The sequence below is a fragment of the Pseudozyma hubeiensis genome (assembly GCF_000403515.1).
Source record: "Pseudozyma hubeiensis SY62 DNA, scaffold: PHS38, whole genome shotgun sequence".
Taxonomy (NCBI): Eukaryota; Fungi; Basidiomycota; class Ustilaginomycetes; order Ustilaginales; family Ustilaginaceae; genus Pseudozyma; species Pseudozyma hubeiensis.
In genome coordinates this window covers 500,691-526,953 of record NW_012133820.1, presented here as the reverse complement: position 1 = coordinate 526,953, position 26,263 = coordinate 500,691, and the positions used below count along the sequence as shown (strand labels likewise).

At 57.0% G+C, this 26,263-nt stretch overlaps 13 protein-coding genes across 13 annotated transcripts; 4 read left to right on the top strand and 9 right to left on the bottom strand.

Annotated features, from left to right (window-relative positions):
- Positions 1–384: 384 nt before the first annotated feature.
- PHSY_003914 (1,3-beta-glucanosyltransferase) lies at positions 385–2,124 on the top strand (the record flags this gene model as incomplete). The annotated part of the gene is made up of 1 exon (XM_012334531.1): positions 385–2,124. One exon carries the CDS (start codon positions 385–387, stop codon positions 2,122–2,124), a length of 1,740 nt encoding a protein of 579 aa, XP_012189921.1.
- A 307-nt stretch (positions 2,125–2,431) lies between these two features.
- Positions 2,432–4,240, bottom strand: PHSY_003913 (hypothetical protein; the record flags this gene model as incomplete). Its single annotated transcript, XM_012334530.1, has 1 exon — positions 2,432–4,240. The coding sequence occupies one exon, from the start codon at positions 4,238–4,240 to the stop codon at positions 2,432–2,434; it is 1,809 nt and encodes a 602-aa protein (XP_012189920.1).
- Positions 4,241–5,279: 1,039 nt separating this feature from the next.
- PHSY_003912 (hypothetical protein) lies at positions 5,280–9,049 on the top strand (the record flags this gene model as incomplete). The annotated part of the gene is made up of 2 exons (XM_012334529.1): positions 5,280–6,927; positions 8,721–9,049. 2 exons carry the CDS (start codon positions 5,280–5,282, stop codon positions 9,047–9,049), a joined length of 1,977 nt encoding a protein of 658 aa, XP_012189919.1.
- Positions 9,050–9,217: 168 nt separating this feature from the next.
- On the top strand, positions 9,218–9,796 carry PHSY_003911 (hypothetical protein; the record flags this gene model as incomplete). The annotated part of the gene is made up of 1 exon (XM_012334528.1): positions 9,218–9,796. One exon carries the CDS (start codon positions 9,218–9,220, stop codon positions 9,794–9,796), a length of 579 nt encoding a protein of 192 aa, XP_012189918.1.
- Positions 9,797–10,556: 760 nt separating this feature from the next.
- Positions 10,557–12,203, bottom strand: PHSY_003910 (hypothetical protein; the record flags this gene model as incomplete). The annotated part of the gene is made up of 1 exon (XM_012334527.1): positions 10,557–12,203. One exon carries the CDS (start codon positions 12,201–12,203, stop codon positions 10,557–10,559), a length of 1,647 nt encoding a protein of 548 aa, XP_012189917.1.
- An 819-nt stretch (positions 12,204–13,022) lies between these two features.
- Positions 13,023–13,379, bottom strand: PHSY_003909 (hypothetical protein; the record flags this gene model as incomplete). The annotated part of the gene is made up of 2 exons (XM_012334526.1): positions 13,023–13,176; positions 13,282–13,379. 2 exons carry the CDS (start codon positions 13,377–13,379, stop codon positions 13,023–13,025), a joined length of 252 nt encoding a protein of 83 aa, XP_012189916.1.
- Positions 13,380–14,712: 1,333 nt separating this feature from the next.
- Positions 14,713–16,446, bottom strand: PHSY_003908 (hypothetical protein; the record flags this gene model as incomplete). The annotated part of the gene is made up of 1 exon (XM_012334525.1): positions 14,713–16,446. One exon carries the CDS (start codon positions 16,444–16,446, stop codon positions 14,713–14,715), a length of 1,734 nt encoding a protein of 577 aa, XP_012189915.1.
- A 291-nt stretch (positions 16,447–16,737) lies between these two features.
- PHSY_003907 (hypothetical protein) lies at positions 16,738–19,865 on the bottom strand (the record flags this gene model as incomplete). The annotated part of the gene is made up of 2 exons (XM_012334524.1): positions 16,738–19,595; positions 19,679–19,865. The coding sequence occupies 2 exons, from the start codon at positions 19,863–19,865 to the stop codon at positions 16,738–16,740; spliced, it is 3,045 nt and encodes a 1,014-aa protein (XP_012189914.1).
- A 255-nt stretch (positions 19,866–20,120) lies between these two features.
- PHSY_003906 (hypothetical protein) lies at positions 20,121–20,327 on the bottom strand (the record flags this gene model as incomplete). Its single annotated transcript, XM_012334523.1, has 1 exon — positions 20,121–20,327. One exon carries the CDS (start codon positions 20,325–20,327, stop codon positions 20,121–20,123), a length of 207 nt encoding a protein of 68 aa, XP_012189913.1.
- A 305-nt stretch (positions 20,328–20,632) lies between these two features.
- PHSY_003905 (hypothetical protein) lies at positions 20,633–21,937 on the bottom strand (the record flags this gene model as incomplete). Its single annotated transcript, XM_012334522.1, has 1 exon — positions 20,633–21,937. One exon carries the CDS (start codon positions 21,935–21,937, stop codon positions 20,633–20,635), a length of 1,305 nt encoding a protein of 434 aa, XP_012189912.1.
- Positions 21,938–22,013: 76 nt separating this feature from the next.
- Positions 22,014–22,532, top strand: PHSY_003904 (telomere silencing protein; the record flags this gene model as incomplete). Its single annotated transcript, XM_012334521.1, has 1 exon — positions 22,014–22,532. The coding sequence occupies one exon, from the start codon at positions 22,014–22,016 to the stop codon at positions 22,530–22,532; it is 519 nt and encodes a 172-aa protein (XP_012189911.1).
- Positions 22,533–22,951: 419 nt separating this feature from the next.
- On the bottom strand, positions 22,952–25,423 carry PHSY_003903 (hypothetical protein; the record flags this gene model as incomplete). Its single annotated transcript, XM_012334520.1, has 1 exon — positions 22,952–25,423. One exon carries the CDS (start codon positions 25,421–25,423, stop codon positions 22,952–22,954), a length of 2,472 nt encoding a protein of 823 aa, XP_012189910.1.
- A 29-nt stretch (positions 25,424–25,452) lies between these two features.
- Positions 25,453–25,956, bottom strand: PHSY_003902 (cytochrome P450; the record flags this gene model as incomplete). Its single annotated transcript, XM_012334519.1, has 1 exon — positions 25,453–25,956. The coding sequence occupies one exon, from the start codon at positions 25,954–25,956 to the stop codon at positions 25,453–25,455; it is 504 nt and encodes a 167-aa protein (XP_012189909.1).
- Positions 25,957–26,263: the final 307 nt, after the last annotated feature.

The following is a 26,263-nucleotide window of genomic DNA, read 5'->3' as shown; positions in this document are numbered from 1 at the left end:
CATGGTGGCGTCGAACAGCATGCACTCATCGCGGTCGACGCCTGTCCGTGGTGCTCTCTACGGAAGCGAAGGCATGAACATGAGCAGAGCACACCGTCCCGTGACTGCTAATCGAAGACGTCGTTAGACCGTGGTCCATGTTCTCTTGGCATCGGTGCTCCGTTGTGTTGAGACCAGAACCACCTGATTCTATTTCCCAGGTTTGTCCGGGCTAGCCGAATTCTTGGGTCGAAACATATCAGACTCTCCGGTCTCGTTCCCTTCCACCTTCTCGCCTCCATCACAACTTCGGCATACCCGTGACCGTGTCAACGTCGGAAGAAGCGACAATCCCACACACTCTTCAATCCTCGTTTCACCTTTACGCCGTCACGGAACGATCCGATGATAATCACACCACATTACATCATGACTCGATTCGGTGCGGTGCATCTTCGGCCACTGAGCCTATTCTTCGCCCTGCTGGCGTTGGTCGCCTTGTTAGCTCAGCCATCGACTGCTGTCCCGGCAGTGACACGTCGAGGAAAGTATCTGTACCAAGGCAACGATCGCTTCTACATCAAAGGGATCGCATACCAAGAACCTGCCCCTGTTGCTGCATCGTCTGCAGCCAACGACGAAAACGGCGGCTTCCCGGAGCCAGACAGCTTCACAGACCCACTTGCCCTTCCAAGCGCATGCACACGCGATGTTGCCAACTTTCGCGATCTTGGCATCAACACCATCCGCGTCTATTCGGTCAATTCGAGCCTCAACCACGATGCTTGCATGTCCACTTTCAGCAACGCCGGCATCTATGTCATCCTCGATCTTGCGCTACCCCTCAACGGTTCGATCAACCGCGCACAGCCTAGCTGGGATGTAGGACTGCTCAACCTTTACGCTACTACAATCGACGTCTTTACGAAGTACGACAACTTGCTGGCGGTCAACATCGCCAACGAGGTCGTCACTCAGCCTTCCAATGCCGATTCCGCTCCGTTCATCAAGGCAGCGGTCCGCGATGTCAAGGCTTACCTGCGTTCCAAAAACTCCAACGTGCTAGTGTCGTACTCCTCCACGGACGGTGCCTCGGGTCTCAATCAGTGGCGAGACATGCTTGCCTACTACCTCACGTGCGGAAGCGCAGACCTCAGTATCGACTTGTACGGTCTCAACTCCTACTCTTGGTGTGGAAACAGCTCCTACACCGAATCCGGGTACAACTCCTTGACAAGCGATTTCAGCTCGTTGCCAGTCCCGGCCTATCTGGCCGAATTCGGTTGCGTTGAAAATGTCGGCACCAACAACCGTCCATGGACCGAGGTGCAAGCGCTCTACTCTACACCCATGACCAACACCTTCAGCGGAGGCGTTGCCTTCTCCTACTTCCCACAGCAGTCCGGTCTCGACTACGGCCTCGTCAGCATTTCCGGCGACTCCGTGACCACCCGTAGCGATTGGCAGACTCTGAAACGAGCTTTCGCCAACACATCCGCTCCCACCACCACCCCTTCGGGTTCCACTCCATCCTACCCAACGTGTCGTGGAAACACCAACAACTTCCCTGCCTCCACCGCTCTCCCACCCACCCCCAACCCCGCACTCTGCTCATGCGTCGAATCGAACGCCTTCTCCTGCGCTCTCATCCCGTCCACGTATAACTCTCCCAACACCGTCGGATTCCTTACAGGACAAGCGTGCACTTATCTTTCGGATCAAGGCGGATCCTGCGCACCGATCCAGTCCAATGGACAGGCGGGCGTGTATGGAAACTACTCGTTCTGCACTGCCGCCCAACGACTGGAGTGGGCCATGTCGCGCTTCTACCAGATCACCAACTTCAACCGTGACTCGTGCAACTTTGCGGGTAACGCCACCGCCAAGGTTCCACCGCAGCCGTCGGGCTCGGCGATCGACGGTGCGTTTGCTACTTGCTTGAGCCAAAATCCAGTGGGTGTGCAGACGCCGATGCCGGATGTAGGGGCGACGACGAATAGCACCGCCAGTGCAGGAGCGGCGACACCGTCGCAAACCGCGGCGAGTGGTGGAAAGGCGAATGCTGCAGTGCAGAGTGGAGGTGGAAAGGTGGTAGGCGTTGTGACGCTCGGTGCGGTGATGCTTGGAGTCTTGGCGCTGCTCTGAAAGAGCTGCACGCCGCTGCTGCTGTCGCTGTCGCACCAATCTTTGGCTTTTGTTATGGCTTTTGTCGCATCCCGGAACACTTGATATTGCATATCCGTTGGTCAATCGACTGTGAGCGCCGTGGCCGGCTTCGTGTGTGTGCAGTGGACAGAGTGAGAGCGGTCCGTTCTCAGTTCTCACAACTTCCGTCTGACTCAACCCTGATCACGCTAGGCTCGAATCGATACTCTGTCATGGCAAAACTTCTTTGTCCATTCGTGAATCATATGCAGCTAACGTGTTGCGCCGTCTTGAGCCTTTCAGCTGCTCAGGATCCACCACCGCTCGTCGTGGTACTCGAAGTAGTCAACCCATTCCCCTTGCACGAGTTGAACACAGGTAGACAGCTCAGATACCTACACCAAGTACACGCCTTTGTCGGATCCGGCGAGTTGTAAAAGTTGCTTGCCAGTCCGGCGAAGAACCCAATCAACAAACCGAACGCTACGACCCTCAACACCCACGTCACCACTCTATGCTGCTTACTCGCGTGGATCGAAGGTGCAAAGAGCAAACCTCCCAACAAGCCAACGCAGAACCCACCGATGTGAGCAAAGTTATCCAAACCAGGCAGCAGACCGAGTGCAAGACCGATGATGGCGAACCCGATCGACATGGCCAGTCGCATCTTGGCACGATACTCGTACTTCCAATTGTAGCACAGATCGACGAGTTCGATGCTGATACACGTGTAGATGGCTCCGGACGCGCCGAGCGCAGGCTGTCCGATCAGCCCAAAGTTCCCGCCGAGCAAATTGCCGCCGATACCCCCTGCAAAGTAGACGATGAAGTAGGCGATCGAGCCGATGAGCTTCTCGATCTGCGCACACAGCGTGAGCTGCACGAGCAGGTTGAAAAAGATGTGGACGAAGCCGGCGTGGACAAAGATGGCTGTGACAAATCGATAGCTCTGGTTGGGGTTGTTGGCGTCTTTGAGACCGCAGATTTGCGAGATGGGGCACAGCTGGTCGGCAGAGTAGAGGTTGGAGCTCGAAGTGGAGTCCTTGAGGCAAGGAAGCTGCTCGGAGGTGGGAAGCGCGGGCACTTTGCGCATGCAAGGCACGAAGCGGGCACCAAACGAGATCATGAACTCTGCCGAAGGGCCCAACATGGGATTGATGCTCGGTCGCGTCTGCACCGCCTGACCCGTCTCTGAGTTGGCCTTGATGAGTTCCACGATAAAGACGACGACGAGGGCGACGGCAACCACCCATGAGACGTATGGCCATCGCTGGCGTCCGATCCCCTGTCTGCGTCGCTCGATCTGGTCACGCAGCTTGTCTTCGCCTTCGAGACGACGGCTTGCGGAATCAGAAAGCTTGCCAAGCAAGCCGCTCTTCGCTTCTTCGTCCCCGACTGTCGGATGTGCGCCGTCCATCTGGTTAGACCAGAGAGCAGCAGATCCACGCTTGATCTGCTTGGCCTCATCATCTTCGTCCTCTGCGTAGCCCATGGGTCCAGCGTTGCTCTTGAGAGGTAGATCAACACCGCTCGTGTCGTATTGTCCATGGCCATAGCTGTGATCCATATGAGGCTGGTTGTAGTAGCTGCTCGGGTCCTCGTGATGATCTTGGTAGACGACCGAGTTGCGCTGCATGTGCTGGGCCCTGAGTGCGTCCTCGGCTCGCGTGTCGGCGTACTTGTTCGGTCGATCTGGCTCGGTGTTTCTGCCAACACGAACGTTGTAGCTGCTGATACTGTCATTGGGTGCTAGCGTGTCGGCTCTGTCGAGGAACGTGTTACCGGCGAGCGCACGATCTTCAGAGGCGTACGGGTCGTGCCGGAGGTAAGAGCTGCGGGCGGCAGCAGAGTGGTTGGGTGGCGGTGCGGTGCTGAAGGCTTCGTAAGGATCGGTGTACATGGAAGGAGAATCGGCACCGACGTTGGTTGCAGGCGCAGGGAGGCGGTAGGCGTTCGAGTTAGCCCCGACACCAGCAGAGTTGCGACTGTAGGCTTGCGGTTGGTTCGACGAGATCATCTCTTCGACCTGATCGTACTCCGTGGTTCCGTAAGGAGCAGGATCCCATGCCGAGCTATGATAGCTATGCTGCGCAGCATCGCCGCGATATCGACTCATCGTGGCAAAGCACTACTAGGCTGGCGGCGAAAGAGGCTGTGTTGGATTTGCTGGCCAACAGTTCTAAGGTGAGCCAGCGTGAGCCTGGCTCGGACTGCGATCGCTGGCCTGGAGGGATTTAAGAGTATAGCCGGGATGTAGGAAGGACTGTTGTACCCGTAAAGGCAGAAGCGTGAGATGAAGGAGAGAGGCAATGGTGAGGGAAAGGACAGAAGGAGCGGTGAGTCTGTACGCATGTTCGGTGTTGGTCTCTGAAATCAAATTCGAGTGTTGCTCCACACTTTTGCCAAAAGCTCAATTTGCACACTCAACTCGGACATGCTGGCTGCACAGCCCACACGATGCAGCCACGCAGCGACACAGCGATGCAGCAACACAGCGTGCGCCATTGTGCGCTTTGAGAAGTGACAGCTTACGCAGACAAGAATGTACGTCAGGCCTCGGGTCACACCGATAGCTCAGCACAGAGCAACTCGGAAACGATCCAAACGACCTCAATGGCACCTGGCGTATCGGACCTCTTTCAACCGCGATGCTCTCCTCTGCCAAATTGCGAAGCCACACCGACAGCCAAGCCCATCAACTGCTTCATCTGACACACCGAACCCTCCCTTTGTGGCAGGCGACGACATAGATGCTGGGTCAACGGGGTTAGCGACAGTATGCTGCTTCATCAGTAGCAAGTGACATGTCACTTGACCCAAAAGGAATGTATTGTGATGTTAGTATCCTCGGGCTCACACTTGCAAATGAAAATATCTTGTCCGTGTTCGTGACCAGGTCACGAGCCAAGTAGTGAATCAGATGTGGAGCTTCCAAAAGCTTAAAATTTGACAAGAAGAGCACAGACACCTAAAGGTGTGCAGCATGTACGCCATCGTTCCGAGCGCTCAACGACAATTGCAACCTCATCCTCCACCAGCTGCGGGCACACAAAGCCTGTTAACGTCGAGCCATATGCTTTGATACACGACTGTCGAGCCCGCTTGCGTGATCAACAGACGTCTCGAGAAGCTTGGCCGCTCGCTGCTCTTTCACAATGTCGGTCGCTCATCCTTCGACCGCGGCGCCGACTTCGCCTGCGTCCAAGTCCCTAGCAGCATCACGTCAGGGCTCTTCGAGTCCGCTTGTATCGCAGGAGCCTGACAGCGACAATGATGCGCACGGCGTACAGATGATCCTCCGAATCAAACGAAAACGCAACCAGGATCCCGTAGACGCACTCATCATCCAACAGAATGAGCGTAGAAACAAGCGCAGGTCCATGGTGCTGCCGGACGAGAGCGCAGACAGCGATGCTTCTACCGGCAGAGATGCGGACACGGCAGAAAAACAGCGCGGCGTCTTTCGTCTGGCCGAGACCGTCTCGCTTCAGTCTTTCTCTGACCCCGTTGCCGCACGTAAACTCCATCAGCGTATCTCGGCGCTAAGCAGATCCATCACACCAGCACCGAGCACAAAACCTCTCACGCCATCGAAACTAGCCCAGAGCGTCTCGTCACCTGCACTCAGCCAAGCAGCCACGGGGCTGCCACAGTCATCGCCCCAGCTCAACGACGACGAGAGCCCTGTCCCATCCACGTCGCGTGCACACCGATCGCTCGGAAGCTCATTAGCATCTCTCAATGCAGAGGCGCCAGCTTCGGCGACTCCAGCATCCCGGCTCAAGGCTCTGGCGTCCGAGCAGATCGACCGCGACAAGGACCGTAGATCTCGTAGCAGCACACCCCTAGGCATCCGTTTCAAGGTGATTGCCAAGGACCATGCTGCCGGCAAAGGTCTCAGACGGTCTGGCAGCTCGGCAAGTCTCCGCAAGATGCGCAGCAATGTGGCGCCGAGTCGTCCATGGCATACACCCGCTGGACCGCCGGTGATCAGATCCAAAAAAGAAAAGGAGGCTGAGGCCATCTTTGGGCGCATCATCGACGCAGAGACCGAGCCCATCCGCTCCGTACGGGGCTCAGCGCATCCATCGGCTCCCACACAACGACAAACAAAGCCGACTTCTCGACAGGATGAAGAGATGGCTGGTCTTGACGCCAAATTTGCAGAAATGCTCGGCGACTACTTGCGCTCCAACAACATCGAGCCATCGCAGGATCTCGATCAGATCGCCCAGGGTGCTTCGACCTCGAAAGATGTAGCAGAAGAAAATGCATCGCCAGCAGCTGCTGCTGCAGAGGCAGCCAAGCTCGCCGAGGAAGGCGAAGAAGACGACGAGGACGACTACGTCTACGATGTGTACTATCGAGATATGCTGCCTACAAAAGCAGGCCCACAAGGATCCGCAGAGACGGGTCTGCAACCAGCTCAAGTTGCCGGGCGTGAGAAAGGCGCCTCCACCGGCTACAATGCCGTTCCGGATTCTATGGCCCTACCGAGAGTGCTGGGCGGCGAAGTGGTGCCTCCAGAATCGGCTGCACTCACGCCCAACTGGTTTCCAGGCCTGGATTTCGCCGGTCCCAACGCGGTGGTGGCATCGCTCGAGGGCTTTGAGGACAGCGACGATGAGCTTGAGCAGGCGGAAGACGAAGGTTTCGAGAGCTACGACGAAGGCGAAGACGAAGATAGCAACGACGAGGGCTTTTACAGGAACGACTATCCGGAGCAAGAGCTTCCCGAAGCGGACGAATTCGACTTCGACTGCGACGATCAAATGTCGGATGAAGATGAACACGATCAGTATTGTAAGTCTGCCAACGAGGTGCCGATGCCTGCACCAGCACACATTCGCTGACTTTGCATTACCGCGCCCTTTGATTAATCGCAGCGCTATCTGACGGCAGTTTCTGATGATCCGCCCTGACTTGAGGCAAATTCATTTCGCGATGTCGCACTGCTTCCTTCCACCGATGACAGCGCCTGTGAATCGAGAGTAAGAGATGCGTCATTCGGAGCGGTCTCGGCTCGGTCTGAAAGTTGCATGACGACTCATCGGAGCCAGAGCAGCGAAGATCGATCAGACGTGATCTGCGACGATAAGCGCTTTAGTGTTTGTGGCTTCCTGGTCCCGTAACAGAACATCTGGTCTCGATGTCGCTGTGCTCTGTGCGTCGCAGCAGCTGACAAAATTGCGCCTGAAAATACAAGTCAGGGCTCAACACGAAAATCAAGGCGTTGGGTCCCGATTCGGATGTGCAGATGATCTGATCGCGAATGAAAACGCCCATTCGCAGCCGAGTCTCGTCAAAGCGGGGAGTGTACATGTGAGCACCTTTGTTGGCCTTGGTGAAGGCATGCTCGGGGCCATCCGAGACCAGTCATCGCTCTAAGGGGTGGGTTGTGTAGCTGCAGCGGGGTGCGCACCGGGCGGAGTGCGGATGTGCGCGGGCTTGGACGAAGCACGTCAGGTCTCGGACCTGCAGCCAAACTTGGTCGGCGACGGAGCATCCGCATCAGAATTTTGGTCGTGTTAGCTGGAATATCAATCCTAGACAGTTCGGTCGGAGCGTGGAACGAGCAACATCGCCGCTGGATGCCGCAAGCAAGCTCGAGTCTAGTTTTGCTACTCCGCTTTGAATCTTTCCCATGGCGGCTGAATTGTCCAATTTGGGACGTGGTCCATGTCCTTCCTGTAATACCGTTTCGAAAACATCGTACACGGTTAGTTAGGGTGCATCGTCGAGTTGGCGAGGTGGCCATTAGCTCCTTCGCTTGAGCGCCGCCGTGTGGCTGTCGTGGTGGAGGCTAGATTTTTCCTCCATCGGGCTCCGGCGTAGAAGCTCCACTGCTGCGAAGCAACCAAATCAGAGACACCGTTGACCGGCAGGCCAAAGATTGCGGGCGTGGCTTGACTCTTTTGTCACGGGCGGCGGCAAGTGCCAATTTGGGAAAAAGAAATAAGCAGCAAACAGGGGCGAGGGGCGCAAGGTTGGGGAATTTCGCGCGTGCCTGGATGTGCGCAACTGTGGAAACTGGCGCGAGGCGATGGAGACTTCTTTCTCGCTTGCACCGCGTTGCAATTCTGGCTGTGTTGAGCGTGTGAACCGGCCAAAGACCAGAAAGGAAGAGAGACAGAGTTGAGCGCGCTTTCTCCCCGCCAGCTGTCGAGTGGTGCAGAGCGAGTAATTCCGCTTGCGTCTTTGCATGTGGATTGCATGCCTGTGCGCCAGTCTCTTCCACTCGACCAACCCTCACTCACCTCTCACTCATTCCATCAGTCACACTCACTCACTCGCACGCTCTCTCAGCTCCGACCTCACTCTTACTCGTATCCATCAATCGTCTTTTGCCACCACCACCACCTTCTTTCCTCCTTCACACTCATACCACGTTCGAGTCGCTGTTCGCGCACAGCACACTTCACGACGCTATCGTTCAAACAGAGACCACACGGTCAGGATCTATACCCTTTTGGTCTGCGCAATCCCTGTCGCACAAGCACGCACCTGGCCCCTACCTCCTGTCTCGAGCACCTTCATCAAGTCTCGATCCTCAACGCCTCGTGTACCTTCTGACACTGGCCAAATTGTGCGCGCAGGTAACCTCTTCTACGCCGCTACGTCACACATTGGTGCGCGGTTTCTACCATTGGCAGACACCTTCGACGACGTTGTGAACACATCGCTCCAAGACATCTCGATCTTCCTTCGAGAGCACTGTCCCTTTCGTCTCGACGGAATCACATCGCACAGCATCGTCCGCTCCCGCTCATTCCGCTGCATTCGTTCCTCGGCGTCGTTCCAGATCTCACGGGTCACGGACCCCCTCTCTGAAAGAATCGACCCGTGCTGCGTCTCCGATCCCGCACTCACAGTCTCGCACCTGCACCTGCAACCGCAACCGCATCCGCGCTCCAGTTCCTTGTGAATTTCACGCGCTGCGGCTCACCGAGAACCACTCCTACCCTCCCTTTTATCTGCAAACGCATACGAGCTTTGGCAGACGTCCGACAGCCGACTCGTTCCGGCATTCGCCTCACTTTGTAACGCCTTCGGTTCTCACCGCATCGTTCGCACAGACCACTCGTTGCCAAACATGAGCGGCAAAATGATGATTTACAAGCTAGTGGTGCTAGGAGACGGAGGTGTAGGAAAGACAGCGTTGACCATTCAGCTGTGTCTCAATCACTTTGTCGAAACCTACGATCCCACCATCGAAGACTCGTATCGCAAGCAGACCGTGATCGACGACCAACCGTGCATGCTCGAAGTGCTCGACACCGCAGGTCAGGAAGAGTACACCGCGCTCAGGGACCAGTGGATCCGCGAAGGAGAAGGCTTCCTGCTCGTCTACTCGATCTCGGCGAGGGCGACGTTCGAACGTGTAGAGCGATTCCGCAGTCAGATTTCGCGCGTCAAGGACCAAGAGCCACATACAGTGCCCATCATGCTGGTGGGGAATAAATGCGACAAGGTCAACGAGCGGGAGGTGTCGAGGGAGGAGGGGCAGGCGCTCGCGCATAGGCTGGGCTGCAAGTTTATCGAATCGAGCGCAAAGACGTGCGTCAATGTCGAGAGGGCGTACTACACAGTGGTGAGGATGATCCGGGAGCAGAGGGAGGGTACGGTGGTGCACAAGAAGGAGAAGAAGAAGTCAAAATGCAATATTCTTTGAGGCTTCTTTTGGGAGTAGCGACGTTGCGATGGATGGTGCCGGCGTGGGTTCGGCGGGGTTCGTGAGGGGAGGGACTAGACTGGACAGGTTCGGAGAGGGGTCGGAAGCGAAGGCAGAGCGGGACTGCGAAACACGGAGGTCGACCGCTTCCTTGCACGATCGGCGCTTCCGACAAGCAAAGCATCAGCCTCTATCGCAGCCACGCGCGACACTCTCTCCTCGCTCCTCAAGACCACCGCCCATCTATCCCGACCTACGCACACTTATCCCTGCCGATTACATCACATCGCTTCTTCCAACCATCCTTGTTTTTGCGCCCATTCTGTTTGTCACATACACCTTTTTTTCTGATCATCACCATCCACCGAGTTCAGGTTTTTTGAATTGTTACCCCCCCAAATGCTTATTGGTGCGAATGCGCTGCGTGTGGTGCAAGTGGCGTGGAGGAGTTGCCGTGTCCGGGACAGACGGTGCACGGACGAAGAGGATGACGGCGAAGAGATTCAATTTGTGAACCGGCTTGGAGACGATGAGTACATTTTGTGAGCGAATCGAGGGCGTGAGACGAAGAGAGACGGGTGAGAGGGATTCAGAGGGTGAAGAGGTTGAGGAAGGGGAGCGGTCGGTCCGGCGTGTGATTGATACGGGATCGAAGACGAGAGGTGGCAAAATGAAAGTGTCGGAGACAGAAAGTGTAGAGTTGCGGATTCGCGACGGTCGCAAACGATCGATGACATGGAGAAGGCTCGACTTCTCCTCGTCAACACCTTTGCCCGTCGATCACCTGCATCTCGCAGTCCACGGTCCCTGACCAATTTCCGTTCGCTTCCTTCTCGAGCTTGAACCTGATCTTTTGTGCCTTCCTAACCGCTGCCACTCTTTCTCGTGCTGCTGCTCTGATTGCCGCCATTTCTGCCTTTTTTCGTTCGAGAGCTGCCCTCCTTTCTTGCACCTGCCGAGCCGCTTCCTCCTTCAGCCTCTCCGCTACCCACGGATGCTTCTGCCTGTAGTGGCGCATTCGGTCCCGTTTGAAGTTGAAGCCTTTCACCTCAAGCGCGCACTGATCCTCGCGACAGAAGTACCGCTGGACGCGCGGGTACTCGTGCACCTGCTGGTGCTCGTTCAGATTATGCTGGCTTGAGAAAGTCTTGCCGCATCCAGGTTGGTGACAAGTCAGTCTTGGACCTGCCTTCGACTTCGATCTGCGCTTTGGCGGTGGCTTGGGCTTTGCCGTCCCCTGTTCCCTGCCCGTGCTTTTCTTCTTCGGGACTGCCCCAAGAGGTCCACCTGAGATGTGTGAAGCATCGTTGAGCGGGACAGCAACATTGTTCACGGGACTCTCGCCTCTCATGCCGGATGAGAAAGGTTGCGATGCGGGCTCGACCACAATAGCATCACCATCGCTGCTTACGCTGTCGTGCTGGAATGTGCTCGGCATTCTTTTGGCAGCCAGGTTCTTTGCTGTTCTCGACTGCTGAGGGGCCCACTTGGCCTCCTTCCTTGAAGTGATGCTCATGGTATCGTACAGCGCTATGGAGCTCTGTTTGCGAGTGTTATCTTTGTCAGAAGCCATGCCGGTGGTAGTTACTGGAGAGCTTGTAGTCGAAACCACCGGGAAGGCGAGACTATTCACTTCGGCGAGGGCAGCTGAATCCAGGTAAAGACCGGTCCCGTCTGATTGCTGGCTGGCAGGACAAAGGCCCATATGGTACGGACTTAGAGCTGGAGATGCCACCGATGCTTCATACACCGTGGAAGACGCGGCAGCGTACTGGTTTGATGCTTGTAAATTGCCACAAGTAGAGCTCAAAGGCACCTGCTGCCCTGGCGAGGGCAGAACCTCGAAAGACAGTCCGTTCAGAGGCGCTTGCATACTTTGTCCCCCAGGCATCTCGTCGAAGGTGAAGTCCACTCCATCTCCGAGGTCGAGCAGAGCAAACCAGTCATCATTAGTGGCGAGACTTGCCTCGGAGGCGGTGCTTGGGGAGAACAAGTTTGCTCTCGCGCTCTGGTCTCCAGGAAAGGTTGAGCTCAGGCCGAACGACCCGCAGAAAGAGAGGTTCTCTTGCTTGAGCATGTGCGATTGCGTCGGTTGCCACTCTTGTCCAGAGTCGGTGACCGTTACGACTGACCAGCTATTTGCATCCCCGAATGTCGCCGAAAGCTGCAACGGGAGGACCGAAGGCACGCCAAGGTCTGTGATATAGAAGCCCTCCTTGACATCATCTGCGCTGCTTATCGCTGGCAACTCGAAAGTGAGCGGTGAGACGGTGTCGAAAGTCTTGTTGTCTGAGAAGACCTCCTCGTCTCTGCTCGTCGCTGACGCGTCTAAATCCACCATCGGATAAATAGAGCCCACATCCGCACCGTCGATCTGGAATGGCCCGGCAAATGTATTCATGAGCATCGGTGTAACAGTCGGAGATGATAAACCCGACTGGCTCGGAACCACCGGTGGCTTGAGCAACGAGCCATCACTGGCTCTGCTCAACGGGATGCACGACGAAGGCGGAGTGTTCAGAGTTGCCAACTCTGGACGCCGTTCGCGTGGGGCCCCGGGCGGCCGATTGAGCAGATCTATCGCTCTAGCCACCAGGCTCGACCCGCAAGCTGCAATTGCAGTTTGAGAGCCTGCAGATGGCCATATCGTCCTATTGCCCGTTGTGGTATTGAAAAGTTGAGGTGGATTCGGCATAAGCCAGGAAGAAAGACCTTCCTCCGAGCCTCTGCAAGAGCTCGGTATTCTGCTACCGTAGTAGAAGAGATGGGGCAGAGTGACTTGAGAGCTTGTGAAAAGAGTGTGAGAATTGCTGCCTTGGAAGGAGTGTGGTAGGCACTGATGCAATGTTGAAGTCTGGTGAAGCACCGGTACGCTGAGCCTTTTATGCGTGGCGACACGGTTGTGTAGGGAGGTCTCTCTTGTCCACTTTCGCGAGGATTCCGTGGTGTGCCCTGGGGGGAAGACAAAGGCACCGACCTGTTCCAGTGTCGGCGGTGGGCCTGAAAAGTCCGCTGCCAACCAGAAGACCCTCCGGTGAAGCATGCTGTCCCGTTACATTCTGCGTGTTTACACGCCAAGGCAGGCGAATCGAAAGCGATGAGCGGTGGTCGCTGCTCTCGATGGTCTGTGCTACTACTCGGCTACAAGCTTAAGGCTCACAGCCCCCAAAGAAGGCGGAAGCTGCACCATTCGTTGGAACAGACAGAAGCGAGAGGGATGAGAAGGTCAGGTAACGTCACTGATTGGGCGACGTCGTTGCCGCTTCGGGCGTTTCGACGACTCTTGCAGCTCTTCGGTCGAGAAGGTCCACAGTTCGACCATTTCAGAGTTAATGAAGGTGAGTCCGAAATGCAACAGCGTGAGAAGGTCAAGAACGGTCCTAACGGTATCAAGCAGTGGATCAGCTGCGAAGCGACCGGTAATTTCGGGAGATGCCAAGATTTAGACCGAAAGCTCAGAGTGTTCGAGGTTGATACAAACTTACTTCGGTCGGACTTTCTCGAGAACAATGGATCGCCGATGTGATGCGGACGAAGAGCGAGATTTGAGTGAAAAGGTGGGCTGAAGAGGGCGTAGCCGCATCGGCCCGTTTATGAAGCCAGCGAGGTGAAGTCGGCCGTGTGGGTCTTGAGCTTATGCCGCACAATGCTGATTCGAGCGGTTCTTGAGCTCAACCTCACCACGTCGACATTAAACCTAACGAGCTTTTTGGACTCCAGTGTTTCTAGAAGCTGGGAAAACAACGAGATGGAGGGCGAGCTTCACAGACCAAGGCAGGCAATGGAACATAGGCTCAATCGTCAGCCGACTCAGATAAATTCGGCGTACAGGCGATGGATCGATTTCGGAAACTAGTCAACTTAGCTGCCTTTGTCAGGAATTGACGTGTGAAATGGCTCTTTTTGGTCCAGTCTGGCGCTGTACCATACAATTGGCTCAAGCGACAGCCGTCATCGGTAAGAACTTGAGACGATGAACACACACATCCGACGAGATCATAGGGCCAACGAGACTTCAAAAGCTACCAGTGCTCGTACGACTGGAATAGTATGTTTTGACTCGCTGCCAGACCGTCGACTCAGTCTCAAACCCGGACAGAGCTTGTCCCGCTCACAGATGTCCCGACGCAGCGACGCTTGCCACCAGGGAAATCCACGTCATCGGCGGTTGGCGGTCACGAGACAACACGGCGGGTCGTGGCCACATAAGGTACGTGTGCACCTTCGTTGGAACGCTTGCATCTGTCGCCCCTTTGTCTCACGATGTCCTTTCGCGCAAGTACAAACGAGGATTGCTCCGGCGCACTTGCTTTTGCGCCAGCGCGAAAAAGAATGCCCCAGTGCAGATGAGGATGCCCCCGTGCAAATGAGGACTGCCACCGACGCAGAACATCCTCATCCAGTTGGCGAGGCTCTTGCAGGCGACTGTAAGCTCAGGCTCCCGTTCGGCACGCACCTTTGTCATTTCGAGAGTGTCATGTTGCTCATCAAGCCCGCGCTCGTAAGTACCACGATCCGGTCTTGATAACGTGACTCTTCTCTCGTCACAACCGCCTCTTACACAACCTTGTTGTACAACCTGTGCTCTGCCACAACCTTGTTGTACAACCTGTGCTCTGCCACAACCTTGTTGTACAACCGGTGCTTTGTCACAATTTTTTGTCACAAGTGGTCCTCGTCACAAACGATCTTTTGCGACAAGTTTTGCCAAGAACGGTCTCTGTCACAAATTTTGCCACAATCGGTGCTCTGCCACAACTTTTTGTCACAATCGCTCAGACTCCAGCAAAGAACACACCGAGTTATCGACCTCTCATCGGAGCCGCGCCAAAGATGCTGTCTGAAATGAACATGTCGCTTGCGGCTGATGAGTGCGAAGTTGCTCAAGTGTCTGGTAACGTGGGCGGTGAGTTCGCCTACCTCGTTCTGCCTTCCAGAATATCGAGCGCCTGACGAAGCTGAATCCGTGCGGTATCGAGATCTTCGAAATCCACCGCGCTTGCCGCTCCCTTTGCCAGCTTTTGGACTCGTGTGGACAGTTTCGCATCCAGTGTCTCTGGATAGACCGCTGGTGCTGGAGGTTGCGGTGCAATGGCTGGCGCAGAAGGTGCAGGTCTCTGCTGGATCAAAGCTGCAGCGGAAGGAGGCAGAGTCGAGCGTGTCGCGGGAGGTTCCGTGGGTGCCGTTGGTGCCGTGGGCGTGGCGGTCGTGGGAAAGGGACTGCTGGGACCACCGAGTTGCACACCAGGCGTTCCCGGGAGCTGCCCGGGAGTGGTTGGTAAGCTCGGTGCGCTGGGCGAAAGAGGCGGGTCAATCCTCTCGATGGCAGGATGGCCATTCAAGCCCTCATTGCCGCTAAGCGAAGGCAACCGATCCGAAGGAACTGACGGCAGCACCGAAGCTGCACCTGCAGCGTCTGGTCCATCGGCACCTGCTCCTCCCCAAAAGGAAGCGGGAGCTGCACCGGGTCCTGCGCTGCCCTGATCAAGACCTGGACTGGAGCCCAGCATGTGGTGGTGCGCGCTGATCGGTGGAATCGGGAGACCATCCCTCTGTGGTGGAGTCGGCAGTGGACGAGAGTTGGGACTTGTACCGAGACCAGAGGTGTAGCTGCTCGACGATTGGATCTGTGGTCGATCTAGGCTGTCCCGTCGTTCCTGCTGCTGTGTAGAAGGGCTGAGTGACAAGGTGTCGGCGACGTTGGACTTGCTGCTGGTCTTCCACATCTCTTCTGCGTCGGACGAAGCGCTGCCCAGCGTACCGGTCTCGACAGCGACGTCGGTGGGTGCTTGCCTGACATCATCGCCGGTCAAAGCGCTCCTGCTGGGCGGCTCAGCCCCAGTGGACGGAACAATCGAAGGCTCGTCCGTTGCTGCAGACGTCAGCTTCGCCATCTCCCTTGCCAAATACTCTTGCTCCTCCTTACTATCTACCGCACTCGGACCCATTGCCGCCTCGACATTTGCAGCTTCCTCCTTCGGATCGCCGCCAGGCGGGCCTGCCTGTGGCTTTCTCCCCTCCTTGAACGCCTTTGCAATATCTGCTGCTTTCCACTTGGCATACTTGATCTTCTCTCCCATCTCCGGTTCCAACGCACCAAAGATCTTGAGCAACTCGATGAATTGACTCGCCGCCAAGAACTTCTTCGCCGTCGCTCTCGTCGCTTTCCCCGCACGATCCTCGTTGTCTGCGCCGACGAACACCTTGAGTGCAAAGTTCTCGACGTAGGCCGAGCTAGCAGCGTCGTTGGTCACAGCGTCGTTGTCGGCGAGTTTGGTTTTGAGGTCTTCGAGCGTATCCATGAGCGTGAGCAGGTACATCTTGGCTTCGGTCTCCTTTGCGTTGCCAGAGATACCGAGCTGGGCGGCGTAGTAGCAGCACCAGTAGGCGATGACCTTGTCGGCTGTGCGTAGCTCGTTGGCTCGCTGCACGAACGGCAGCACGGCTTTGAGCTCGGCAGGTGGGTTGGCCAATGGCTCGTCCATGGTTGCGGTCTTTGTTTCGACTGAGGCTGCAGCAGCTAGGCGTGTGTCTGCGTGTGGCGTATGGTCTTTGAGTGATGAGCAGCGATGGCGATGATGGTCGATAACCGCTAGAGCTGCATATGTGCGTCTCTTGTTTGCTGCTGGGGCAGTGTCGCAACCCTGCATCGGCTGGACTGTGCACGCGTGTCAAAATAGAGCCGCGGACTCGGACATCGAGACTCTCGCTCGCGTGGCATTTTCCTCGTCTCCTCTTCATGACCCTCGGCCACATTCTTTCACAAGGCAAATGCTTCGCGTGACAGTAGTTCCGATTCGCTGTAGAGGTACAAGGTTCGCGACAGGGGGCCAGGGTCATAGAAATGGGGAACGAGCTCGATCGGGAAGCATTACAGGAAGGGTTGATACAAAACTGAAGCATGAAACGATGTTCCAATAGGGAAAAAAAGAACGCGGCAATCACGAGCTGATACGACGGACGGTCCTGCGCTCGCGCTCTCCCGCCGTCTTGACGATGCCTTCGCTTTCGAGCGTGCGCACGAGTTCGTACAGATCGTTCTGGTCCACTGGCGCCGACGATTGCTCGTTGAGCGCCTTCTGCAGATCCACGTATCGGACCGCCTTGGTAGGTTGTGTCGAGGAAGGACCCGATGGAGACGTAGCTCTCCCCGACATGCTACCCATCTCGTCGAGCAGCTGCAGGAATTCGCGTCGCAGGTCACCGGCGAGCTTGCGCTGATGATGCGATCGTCCCGTGTTGATGAGGTCGAGATCGATCAGGCCGGTTCGTGGATCGGTGGCGGAAGACTTGGCTGCTTCTCGGATGAGACGAGCCGCCTCTTCCACGTCGTCTACGATGACTTCGTCGGCAAAGCGCATGCGTGCGTGCGCTTCGGAGAGACGGATCATCGATTCGAGCTGACGCGTGGTAGCGGTAATTCGACGTTCGGCGTTGCGCGGGTCTTCACCGACCTTGCGAAGCTCAACGTAGCGTGCGGCGAGCGCATCGCCGGCTTCCTTGGTCAGGATCGGTTGGATACGGTTGCGAGCGTACGAGATGTAAGCGGTGAGCGTCTCGATAGGCAGCACGTCTTTGCCGCCTGTATCCGGCTTGTCTTCGAGGTACAGGCTGACAAGGTGGCGAGCCAGGCGGCGGTCGTTCGCCTCGTCGATCTTGTCGAGCACAAGGTAGACCAGGTCGAATCGGCTGATGAGCGTCGGCGGCAGGTCGATGTTCTTGGTGATGGGCAGATTGATGTTGTAGCGAGAGCCTGTCGGGTTGGCAGCTGCCAGGATCGAGGCACGCGCATTGAGCGTCGTGATGATACCGGCTTTGGCGATACTGAGCGTCTGCTGCTCCATGACTTCGTGCAACACACTGCGCGTGGCTTCCGACATCTTGTCAAACTCGTCGATACAGCAGACACCGCCGTCAGAAAGCACAAGCGCACCCGACTCGAGCACCAGCTGCTTCGTGTCCGGGTCACGTGTGACGTAAGCGGTGAGACCGACGGCCGAAGAGCCTTTGCCCGAGGCGTACACACCACGCGGTGCGATCTTGTGCACGTACTGCAAGATCTGACTCTTGGCGATACCTGGGTCACCGACCATGAGCACGTTGATGTCGCCACGGTAGCGTGGTCCACCACCGCCGCCACCTGTGCTGATCGTCTTGTTGGTGCCTCCGAAGAGCTGCAGCAAGATCCCCTTTTTGACATCGTCCATCTCGTAGATGCTTGGCGCCAAGCTGCGCGAGAGCACTTCGTAGACGTCGTCACGCTGAGCGATCGAACGAAGCTTGTCTTCGAGGTCTTGGCTGCGAGGAGCATCGGCGTCCTCAGCATCGGCACCATAGCCGCTCTGCACCTCGACGTCCTCGTCGTCCTCCTCACCGCCGACGCCGACGGCTTGGGCGCCAGGACCAGCAGCCTGTTCCGAGGCATCTCGAGTCGAAAGGTCGACACCAAGCCTCTTGCCGTTGGTGCGCTTGATGTGAAGGATGTCGACGAATGTCTTGTACAGACTCTTGAGGCTGCGCTGTCGAGGGTTGACGCGAACCGGGGTGCTGCGGAAGATACCGGTGATCTCGACGCGGTCACCGGGCTTGCTGACATCCACCAGCTCGTCGTAGGCGCACATGCTGACCGTGTGAGGCGTCTGACCGTCAGGCACGACGTCTGGCGTCTCTTGAATACGGACGACCTGACGATCCGAAAATTCGCAGCGGTTGTGAATCAAGGACATGGAGCCTTGCAGGTTGCACACCTGTCGTGGACAGCGGTCAGGCTCGGCGATGCGGCCTCGGTCGATCTCGACGGGCACAGTGTGGTTGCAGACGAGGCAGCGGAAGAAAGCCTGCTTCATCTCGGGGATGATGGGCGTTGCTCGGATGACGAGCCCGCGGACGGTGACGAGCTTGTCAATGTCGGACGGGTTGAGTTCGCGCATGTTGATAGCGTCGGCGCCGTAGGGGCGCACCTTGTAGAGCTTGGTCTCCATGAGCTCGATTTCGGCGAGGCCCATGTCGCCGCCCATGCCATCGCGGGCTTCCTTCTGGTCTTCGTAGGCCATCTCGAGCATCTCGTCCTTGAGCACCTGATCCATGATGGGGACCATCTCCTGTGGGTACCGGATGAGCTGCATCTTGAGCCTCTTGGAAGGCGGGAAGGCCTCGAGGTCCGAGATGCGGAGGTTGAGGTTGGTCTGGTCGGTGATCCTCATGCGGCGGAGGTAGCCCTCATAGACGAGACGTTCGCCTTCCGCGGGGTTGCCGGTAGCAGCAGGCGGGAGTGGCTGTCCAAGCTTTTTGGCGTGTGCCCACCTGTACTTGAGACGGAAACCGCGAAGGAAGGAACGGAACATCTCCATGGTCTCTCCGATGGAGACGTTGGTACCCCAGATGACTTTGGAGACACCGTCCTGCCCTGGAGCAGCTGCGTCACTGGTGACGCCGTGCTGCGAGAAGCTCAGGGCATCGCTGTGGCCGTCGGCGGCTGGTTGACTGCCACCAAACACCGACGAGGAACGAGCAGGTGCACCCTGAGGCTGACTGGAGGGGTCGGCTCGGTTCCTTCTCGTCAAAGATGGCGAAGAGAGCGCGACGGAGGAGTGGATCTCACCACGACGCTGGTGACGCGGGGTAGTGCCACCGGAACTGGGGAAGAAAAGGGGCTCATCGAGCCTACTGACGCCGCTGCTGCTCGAAGGCAGACGGTTCTCTGCATTCTGGCTGCGTCGTGCCGAAGCAAGAGGTGTTCTCTGCCCCCTTGAGGTTCTAGCCGACGGGGATGAAGTGGGAAAGTGTAACGGCGACGAAGCTGTGAGCACATGTGAGAGGATAGGAGAGGTCAGTACGGGCGGCTGTGATCGTCAAGTGCACATGACAGTAAGATTGACTCACCTCCTAGTGAGCTCTGCGGCGCTCTTGCGTTGGATGCCTGGCTTTTGAACGGGCTGCTAGAGGGGAACGCTAGCGGCGACGAGGCTCCTGCTGGGCCGCGGTTCGAAAGAGATGCTGGTGCAAGAGGTGTGCGCTGCTCGACATCGCGCATCTCCGCATCGCTGGGTGGGCCGCCGGGGGTCGACATGATCTATAGTGTAAGAGCTTTCCGAGGGACAAAAATGCTTTGGGGAGCGATCCGTTGACGCTTTCGAGGTTCGCTTCGATGCGGTGACGATGCTGGTCGACGTTCGCGAGATGATGGTAAGGTGAAACAACGTTGAATGTGGCCGATGTGGATGAAGTTGGCTGTGTAAAAGAGAAGTTGCGATTGCTGGCGCTGCAGCTTTGTGCGGAAAGAGGACCTCACCAAAAAGACACACACACGCACCCAAGCGCGCACTCAGTCTTTGTGTTGATTCCGCCAGAAGACTCTCTCCGCCGTCCTCGCTGCTTCTTTTTGCGCATCGACGCTCTGTCGACTGCTTTTCTCTCGCTGCTCAAGTGCTGTGCGGGAATTCGACGGACAGCACAGACGACACAGCTGTCGTGCCGCACGACCTGCCTCTTCCTGTTGTTTTTCTACCCTCTCAACGCGAATCGTGCGCATTGCTCGACGCGTTAATTAGAAGTGCAATTTACGCGACACGTCTAGAGCAGTGACTTGTCGCGTCAAGCATGAGGTGACGCGCTATACGAACATAGCAGGGCCGAGGGCGACGTTCGCCCTGTCAGAGCACGCGATGTCGATGTCATTCTCGACACTGTTAGACAATTCATGCGGAGAATGCCGTGAAATGCATGATAGATTGCCTGTACATACGATAGCAAGATATGACTGGTATAAGAGCTGCTAAGGAAGTAAAGGGACGACGCAAAACGGTCTTCATGATATGCCTTACTCTTGCCGCAACTTTATCGAAGAGTGCGGACGTTGAGACCCCCACCGGCGCTGTGCGAGCCGAATCCAGCACTCGTTTTGGCGCCCTTGCTCGACTCTTGCGGCTTCTCGAAGATCCTCCACAACTTCAACTCCTCGTCGTCGCTGACCGTCGCTAGCACCTCGCCGTCTGGGCTGAGACTCGAGTGCAGCACGCGCTTCTCATGCGCCTCGATCTCCGCCACCTTTGTACCCTGAGGATGCGACCAGATGTTCAGCAGCCCCTTGCTCGATTCTGTGGTCCCCAATCCATGCGTCGAGACAATCTCGCGGTAGTGGGGTGCCCAGTGCAGCGACGTGATCTGCGCACCTGTCGAGATGGTCATGGTACGAGAGTTCTGGGTCGTGTTCCAAAAGTGAATGTTTCGGTCACTGGTGCCTCCTCCGGTGGCGAGGAGGCTGAGGTTGTGAGGGCACCAGGCGAGAGCCTTGACGGCAGCTTGGTGGTTCTCCTTGCGCATCTTGGCGACAGAGGTACGACGATCCCATACCTTGACCACGTTGTCGTTGCCTCCGGACGCCATCAGCGCACTGTCCGATCTCCATTCCATCCCGCAGACCGGTCCGTGATGCGCCTTTTCCAGCGTTCGGGTAACAGCGTCGCGCTCTCGGACGTCGTACTCTCGAATGATACCGGATTGGAATCCGGCGTTGAGCGTTCCATCCGGAGCCCACGCGGCTACGTTGACCGAGGCGTGATCAGCGCCACCGTCACCACTCGGCTTGAGCGTTCGCATGCGAGTGCTGCTCTCGACATCCCAGATCTGCACATAGCCTCCCTCGAGCCCGACCGCGAGGATGTTGCCATCGGCATCCCATCGAAGTCCCGTGATGAGTCCGCCTCCTCCCACCTTTTCCGCCTGCGTCGAAGTGTCCAGAAGCGCACTCGCATCACCCGTGTTGCCGTTCCAGATCCACAACCCAGTCTGCAACGCCACTGCTACCATGTTGGTCGAAGACCAGTCCAACAGATTGTAGTAAAAGTCACCCACCATGCTCGGTGCATCCAAGGTCCTTTCCGGTGTCGTTGGGATCCTACGTCGTCCTGCGCTCTGCAGACTGCTCGGCAAGGCGGACTTGGGCTTTGTCATCGCGTATCGGCTCCTCACATCGGGATTCGCCAAGGAGCTTGGAGGCGCAGCAGAGAACGACAGGATCCGCTGCCCCATTTCCGCAGAGACCGAGTCCTCGAACGACGGGTGTCCATCCAGATCTGTCGGATTCGCATTGGCTGCTGCAATGTTGGCCGCGATGTTGGGATCGGTGGCATCGCCAGACATTTGCGAACGGATCGTGTCTCCATCTGCGTCAACGTGAGAGTGCGGGGTTGTCGATCGTTTCAGTTCTCGGTTGGGGATGTATCGGTCTCCACGCTGTTTGAACCATCACGACGTGATCGTACGTTGGGAAAGAGAGCCGATGTCAGCCAATCACTGCCTGTCTCACCGAGCCACAATTGCTGATCTCGATGCGGTGTTGGGACTTACAGAAATGCTCGCTGCCACCTTGGGCTTCAAAGCCTTGTCTGGCCCTTGCCAGTCCCTCGTGATGCCAACTTTAAGGTCAGCAGACGAAGACGGCACAGAGTCAAGGCGATCTTTTCGAGACAGACCCAATCGACCCGAGTTGGCTTTGAGCGCACCACCTTTGATGGGCGAAGCGCCGAGCTTCATGTCGCGCATGTTGGCGGAAACATCCTTGAGAGGCGAGTCCATGGCGTGGTATGTGTTCGATGCCGCTCGTATAAGTGCGTGGGAGCCGGAAGCGCTCGTCCGTGTTCCAAATGGCGAATATGCTGTTAGGACGCCTTTTTTGGTCCGGATCGTGTGCGAAGGCCTTTCGGGCTTTCGGTCGAATAGACTGCTTGACGGATAGATGGATGCTTGAATGCTTCTTGCCTTTTTAAATGCCGATGTCTTGGTGGCGGGATGTGGAAAGTATCAGATGGAGAGAACATTGACGAGCTGCTGATGGAGCAGTGCCGCGCTGCCTGTGTCTGTCGCACCACGCACCAAGCTGCAGGTCAACCAAATTTCTACATGCACCAGCGAGCCTCGAAGACCAACACTTTGCGCGCCTAGACGGTCACGTGCAAATTTTTATCGATATTGATTTAACATGATGAAAAAACTCCCCACCATCAAATCGACTCGGATGCTGTTCGCAGAGGTCCGCCACTTTGGCAGAAGCATACAAGCTGACTTCGTACGGTGACTTTGATGTTGACTATAGTACATGAGCTCCCATGCGAGACAATTCAAATACACAAGATGCCACGCTGCGTGAAAGGCATCCTAAGATTGGCGAGCAGACTGAGCCTGTCCAGCCCGGTTGGCCACCGGATGCGCAAATGAGCCTTGAGCGTTCGGTTGCATGGGACGAGCCTGGTAGCTCAGTCCACCGCTTGGACTCGCAAAAGCGTATGATGCGTTGGGACCTGGCACACCTCGTTGCGTATGAGGCGACATACCTGGTACCGGACCTGGTCCATACCCGGAATGCATGCGAGCGTTCGGCGACATGGCTGCGGGTCGTGCTGCCGGTGAAGACATCTCTGCTCTCGGCATCGAGGTACGCTGCTCGCTACCTGCACCTGTCGCAGTATCTGTATGAGCGGGATCCATGTCGTGACGATCCTGCTTGTGATCATAAGTACGGCTGCCAGCAAATCGTTCCAGAGCGCCTCGACCACGGTCTTCGACGTTGCTCGCACCGTTCCGGCGTGCAGGCTTCTTGACTTTCGAGCCGCTTCCATCTGTCAGGCGTATCGTCGTGTCGTCGCGCAACACCAAGGGCGTCTCCGTGAGCACGCCGCCCGTTTTCGTAATTTTGACCACATTGGAGTCCAGTGCTCCCCAGAAGCCGTCGCGAACGTCGCCGAGGAGATCCGGATCGATCGCGCCGCTGCTGGCGGAGAAGGCGCGCAACTTCGCCGCGTCTGGAACTACGCCATCAACGACGTTGGAGCTCAGGTCTACAGCACGTGGCCGCAACGCAACGAGCGAGCTGAGAGACTCGAGGAGGAGCGATGCTGTGGCCTCTTCCTCTGCGCTCGGTGCTTCGTCTTCGACAGCCAGAGAGCTCGAACGGCCGGAGCCAGAAGGACGGTAGGTTTTGCGCAGCCTCGCCCATTGGAACTCTTGCAAGCGATGCAGAAGCATCATGTTGAAACGGAGATGCTCGGTCACGAGCTCGTCCTGGTCGAGCTTCGCCAGGCTTTTGCCGACTCGATCTTGGTCGACGTCTTGCAGCAAGCTCTGCAGCGCTTCAGCGAGTGGGTCGCCTTGTGCTTCGTCCATGGAGATGTCGCCGTCATTGTCGACGTTGCCCGACGGTGCCACGTGCGCATCCGAATCGAGATCCTCCTCTTCGTATTCTTCATCCTCGTAGGACACAAAAGGCCTCTCGCCCCACGCCAAGGAGGTCGAATGCTGGGAGCGCGCCTTATCACGCCAGAGATTGCTGCTGGGCCCATAGCTGACGGAAGAGGCAGACGAGTCATACGAGGGTGCAAACGAGCTGTAGTTGCCATAGCTGAGGAACGTGACCGGTTGAATCCGGCCGTGGTGATGGGCGGCGCGTTTGGAGTCGATACGATGTCGCGGGCCGTTTCGGCCTAGTCTTTGACCAAGGGTCGGCGTAGGTACAAGACCCGGTCGTTTGAGTGCACGCATTTGCTCTTCGCTCTGTGCGCTGATCTGCACCAAGTCAGCTTGAGCAGGGTCAAGTTGCTTGAGTTGTGCTGGATCGAGAGTGATAGCTTTGGTGAAGTAGTCTCCGCGGGGGAGTCGCATGTGCAGAGCGTACCTGTTGGCGGATGAGTCGACGTCTTCGGAGCGTCCGACATTGTTGCTTGGAGGTTGTTTGGCAATAATGGCGTTGACCTTGCTATGCTTGCGGGCGTTGCTTGCCTCCAAAGACTTCGCCCTCTCTTCTACGAACGCACTCAAAAGTCGACCTTTGAGAGCGTCAGTGCTTGTGTCTGCTTGGCGCAGATCTGAAGCCAGCTGGTCGATAAGTCCAAGGACAAGGGTGAGCGTCGAGAGCCGGGCCAGGTCCTTGGCGACTTGCGCAGATGCCGCTGCGCTGTGGCCGGCGTTGAGATGTCGAGCAATGTCGGGCTTGGCGAGGAGCGGCTCGCGAATACTTTGCAGATGTGCGCTCAGCTCGCGCAAGCTGGCACCAGGACGCAGCAAACCTTGAAGGGTCGGCGCAGGGTCCGACGTGCCATTAGCACTGCGCAATTTGCCCTTGGCAGATGTTGGAGGAGCCAGGGCGATGAGATCTGCGCTGCCGAGAGCAGCGAGGATGGTGGAGAGCTTGTGAGCGTCGTGTTGGCTGAGAAGTAGCTCTTGCACCTTAGCGGAGGCCGTTTCCAGGCCAGCTTGCGCGCTGTGGGATGCCTGCAATGATGCGGTGGAGGAGCCGGTAAAGCCGAGGAGCGACTGGATCTTTTTGGATAGCTGTGGTTTCTGTGAGCTTGGATCGATGGTAGGGGCGTCCGCGTCGTCGCCATTGGCCTGAGTAGAGTCGGCAGCGGTCCCTCTGTCGATGCTTTCCGCGCTAGAATCGGCTGCTGAGTCGGCCACCTGCCCGTTGGCTCCGTTTAGGTCGTTGGAAGGAACGGCGGGATCGTCTGCACGCTTACGTTTGCGGTCGGCTTTGCTGGGTGAGGACGACGGTGAGATAGCGGACGGCTCTGGCGTGGTGGCCGATGGGTCCGCGTTTCTGGCGCCACGCGCAGATCTGCGCAAGGGAGACGCCATAGTGTTGTACAGAGAGGTCACCTTGCTGTCTAGGGTCGATGCTTGCTGCGTGGGCAACCTGATAGCGCGTCACACCGATATGAGAATCGGTCGATGGACTCGGCACGACGAGAGCAACCACACCTTCGGCGGATGTGATCGAGTCGCGGTGCGCGGGGAGGGTATGCTCGACGCCGCGAGGGTCGAGACTGTTGCCGAAATGTCGACCCGGGCTGATACCAACGACAAGAAGAAGAGGAGACGCGCTTGCTGAGTGGAGAGAGCGCGTATGCGTAAATGAGAGTATCCAGAGACGCGGACGAAATTCGGTATAAGGTAGCGCGACGGCAGCCTGAAGGTCCCACACTCGGATCTGGACTTGCAGAGGAGCGGAAAGTAGGGAGCTGATCGAGCGGGGTCAAGCGGGATGGCTCTCGACGGGAAAGTGTTGAGGGGAAGGAGCAAGACGATGAATGCGCCGTCGCTGCTTGACTTGTGACCAGGTTGAATCTTGCAGAGCGCGGGTCACAGAGTCGTGCTTCGAGGGAGCGCATCAGCGTCGGATTGCGGAACAACAGAGTCTTCTCTCTCACCTCAGATGAGAAATGAAGCATAAATAAGAAAAATACAATAAAATCGATTAAGATTTTTAGTGACTCAAAGGGGAGCCTAAATGAAAAGTGAGCGGAAAAGCGCAACACACTGTTCCAGTGCGTTGTGACTTGCTACTTCAGAGCGTTCAAAAGAGCCTACCAAAGTGCCGCTTCGCTCGACGGGCCCGTGTTCGAAAAGCATGGTCTCCGCTGCATATGCTGCGACTCTCTCGTATTCGTTGTCAGTGTAGCGATTGTTTCGAGTTCG